This window comes from Telopea speciosissima, chromosome 11 (assembly GCF_018873765.1).
Source record: "Telopea speciosissima isolate NSW1024214 ecotype Mountain lineage chromosome 11, Tspe_v1, whole genome shotgun sequence".
NCBI lineage: Eukaryota > Viridiplantae > Streptophyta > Magnoliopsida > Proteales > Proteaceae > Telopea > Telopea speciosissima.
This window is the reverse complement of record NC_057926.1, coordinates 37543310-37547534: the sequence shown is the minus strand read 5'-3', so window position 1 is coordinate 37547534 and position 4225 is coordinate 37543310. Positions and strand designations below refer to the sequence as shown.

General features: G+C 39.2%; 1 protein-coding gene across 1 annotated transcript; it reads right to left on the bottom strand.

Annotated features, from left to right (window-relative positions):
* Positions 1-396: 396 nt before the first annotated feature.
* Positions 397-1305, bottom strand: LOC122645572. Its single transcript, XM_043838876.1, has one exon. The coding sequence runs from the start codon at positions 1189-1191 to the stop codon at positions 577-579; it is 615 nt and encodes a 204-aa protein (XP_043694811.1). The 5' UTR covers positions 1192-1305; the 3' UTR covers positions 397-576.
* Positions 1306-4225: the final 2920 nt, after the last annotated feature.

The window sequence follows — 4225 nt, the reverse complement described above, 5'->3', positions numbered from 1 at the left end:
CATTTTTATACTCCTCTTTCCCAGAATGTCTGCTAATATCTTAAAGAAAAAGATTAACGGCCCTAACTAATGACATTGCTTTCTATTAACTAACTACTAATTAGCAACCTATATTTCTACCCAACAAAAAAAGCAACCTATATTGCCTGTACACGTGGCATCGTTTCTAGCCATTAGATTTTCTCTGATCCAATTCCATCTCAAAACTGATTATGAGACCATTGAGAACAAACAACCGCCAACGTTAGTGTTGAAACTTGAAACCGATCATTTCGTTATTCTTTGGTGAACTGAGGGCGTTTTGGTAATTTCGACATCAAAATCCATTTGTCTCCATCATTTGCAGAAGAGATTCAGAGCAGAAGAAGAAGAAGAAGAAGAAGACGAATAAATGACTGAAAACTGAAGATCATTACATTGACGATGAAGTAGTTTTCAGAAATGTTTACAAAGTACGGAGTTTCTCTTCTTAGTAACTTTAACTTCAATAGTATTTATAACAATTTATATAATACTCAACAAAATTCTATATTGAAAGAGAGAGAGAGGGAGAGAAAAAGCCTAGAGATGTATAGATCAACCTCTGTACATGGGAGACAGTTCTTGAACGACCTTAGTCGTCTTCGGCTGTCGGAAAACCTTCATCGGACTCGGAAAGTACCAACTCTTTCCCTTCAATTTGCTATCGACGGCTGTAGATTCAGAGAAAGAAGAAATTCCTACCGATTTCGATCTTCTCATCTTCACCTTCTCCGTCTGCAGTTTTTCTTCCTTTTCTTCCTCTGCTTTCTTAGTCTTGCTCGAAGGCTTAAACATAGACCATAATGACGATCTGCTACGACTCAGGTCAGGAGTGGGCGGTGCTACGGCTTCTTTATCGGAAGGTCTTCGTCGGATGAAGGTGAAGGTGTTGGATCTGGAACGTCGGAAAGCAGGTTCGCTGTCGATGAGATTTGAAACGCGTCCGACGGCTCCGATCCCAGCTCCGGACTTTGGTGCGTCCATGGAGGAAGAGAAAGAAAAGGATGAAGACGATGAGGAAGAAGAAGAAGTACAGCACGCGCAAGGGCGCAAGTTAGCGCAGTGGGGGCAGAGCTGAAGGAGACGATCTCTGAGGCAGAGAGGGCAGATTCCGGTGCTTCGTCGCTTCGATGGATGCTTTTGACATTTCCATATCTCTTCTTCGTCCATTGCGGAATGCAAATTCACTCTTCTTCTTCTTCTTCTTCTTCTTCTTCTTCTACTGCTCTGCCGTCGTTTCTGCGCTTCCGCTCTGATTCACTCTTGTGTTTGTTTCTTGGGGTTGGAGTCCTTTCTTATCAGATTGCAGGGTTTTTGGGTTTGGTGTTAAATATCAAATCGGCAATAGTTAACCATGGACTTTAACCATAGTTAAGAAAACAGGTTAAGACGGTTAGAGAGGGAACCGGACCGGTGCGCGTGCCGTTCGTGCACTTTCATAATGCCATTAACAGTGAAATTTTTTACAAGAATGCCACTACTGTTACTTTCTCTTTAATTATTGACAGATCACAAGATCGCAACTGGGTGAGCCCGGCTGAACCGAGTTTGGGATCCTCTACTCACGTGTTTACCTTTTCACCCCATCTCTTTCATGAGATGTGGGACGCATCTCTGGAGATGGGATGGGGAATTTACCACGTGGGGAGAGTAGCTAGACTCGGCATGACCGACCAACACTATAAGAGAGATACTTCTTCTGTCTTGCCTTGTGTCAACATCTAGCAAAAGGACAGGTCCTCAAAGTGGACGGTGGAGATCATCAGATCAGGGCAATGCTAGTCCAATAGGGATTAAAATCCTCTGCAGACCGGGCATCTGGTAGTGCATTGTAGTGCGATTCTGAGTGTTCGATACGTGGAAGAAACTTCATTCAACGAGGTGTAAACTTGATATAAGACAATTTTTTTTTTCTCACGACATCATTGGATGTCACATGTTCCACATGTTGAATTTTCAAACCCGCACTGTCGGATTGGGGCAATGCAAAGGATTTTCTTTCTGCCAAACAGTAGTTTACTATTCCAGCCTTTCGAGGGAAATGGAAGAATAAAGGGTTGGTCAACACGTGGCATGCCAATTGTGCAATTATCATACGAAGGAGCTGAGGAAGGTAAAGGACTAAAAGTTGCCATAAAATGCTGATGCTTTGTGATGAGTTGGATGGGTAGGTTTCATTCGTACCAAAAAAAAGATGGGTACGTTTCATGGATTTAGACAAGCTACAGAACCAATGCACGTTACGACCATACATCTGCCATTAATGAAGCCTCACGGTTTCATCCAATCACCTTGGAAGGATTTATGTCTCCTCCTCGCATTTATTACTTCTATATATATTGATATATATTGGTATGGCACGGACTCGGCTTTGGTGCAGGACCCTGCCCGTGTTGCACGTGCAGCGCCAGATACGACAGGGTATGCATAGACCGTTTTATCCTTACCCGAATAGGGGTAAGGTGGTTTTTGCACACCTCACCATGTTTGGCACTGCAAATGCAGCGCAGACAAGGTACTGCACAAGAGCCTTTTCGTAGGACAACAGAGGACATCAAAACACATTTATGATTTATCCATCCATATAAGAACACACGACATTTTTATTTTTTTTTAATTATTATTAAAAAAAGTTGGGGATAGAGTTTTTATTTACCCATCATTCTAGGGTTTTAGTACATTTCAAAATACCCTCCATATACCTTTTCCTATTCTTTTCTATTCTTCAGTGAATGGGTAGAGAAAAACTCGGTTCAAAAAAAAGGTTCAAGAGAAAAGCGAAAGATACAAGGTTTCATTTACATAGAGATCATAAAGCCAAAGAATGTATTGTAGTAGACATGGAAAGGAAGTCACTTATTACATAGAATATATATTTCATGGACCTTTGGGAGCATGAGATTTCCAACTTCATTGTATGAAATTAAGAGTATGTTATGGATCAGGTTCAATGGGCTGTTATAAGATATAAGGTGTGTTATGGATCATGTTCAAAGGTTTGTGTTAAAAGATGTAAGGTCTGCAGACTCTACATTATGACCTCTCACACCTTCTTGTGAATTTATTTTTTTTTTCTCTTTTTTGGAGGAACCCAGTTCATGGTTACCTTCTTCACGTGTTAAATAAAGACGGAAAGTATCACTTTATGGTCCCATTCAAAACTTTATGGCATTAAGTGAAGATAGTCTAAGGGTATATTAAGAGACATCCAAGATCCCAAATAACAGATATAAGACTATACTTCTATATTTTCAACATCTTAATACTCCCCTCCCCCTTCACATGTAGCTTTGACATATATTTGGATATATAAATCTTAAGGAGGACAACAAATAGATTTGACTTTGATATCATATTAAATGAAGTAGAAAAAAAAAACCCATGAAAATAACATGGTTTGTAAAGTTTTGATTAGTAAACTAGATTGAAGGTGACCATGAACCTATTTCTTCGTCCATTGAACGAGGCATATGCGATAGTTAGATCAGCGAGGATCGTAGGTCTTTGAGGTTGCATTGTGCAATATGCAATGTTGATTCTTACAACCTATTTTGGATTCGGCTATGAATGTTCTGATTATTTTTTTTTCTTTTTTACCCTTTTTTCCTTTTTATTAAATCAATAAAACTTACTTCTTGTCACAAGATCTGTAAGTCTTTTGAATAAAAAACTTCAAGACAAAAATCACAGATCCATAAAAATCTTTGTTTCTTCTTTCCAATTCCAATTCCTCGGACTTTGCTAATATGAATCTGAATAACGGAGGTCAATCCTATATCTAATTCTTAGTTTTTAAACCTTGTCGTAGGTCCAATTACAGGAAAGGGAATACCAACAATCCAAATTAGATGGCATGCTTATCATAAGGATATTTTCAAGGCTTTGTTTGGCTGTTTAGAATCATAGAATTTTTCCTTTAAAGACTATGAACTTATCACGAAGTAATTCATGCCAATGTGGACTAACTAAAAAATATCACCATTACCTAGGTTTTAAAACTCGTAATTGGCGACAAAACCTGCCAGTGCCATTTCTGATTCGATTCAGATCGAAATCGGCTTGAACCAGACTGAAATTTCCCTAGAATCGGTAGATTCAAGGAATATTTCCAGTTTTTTGTCATTTAATCCAGGAATCAGCCATTTTAACTCGTCGAAATCGGGATCATTAATGACGGCCGATTCCGATATGAATCAGGTGATTC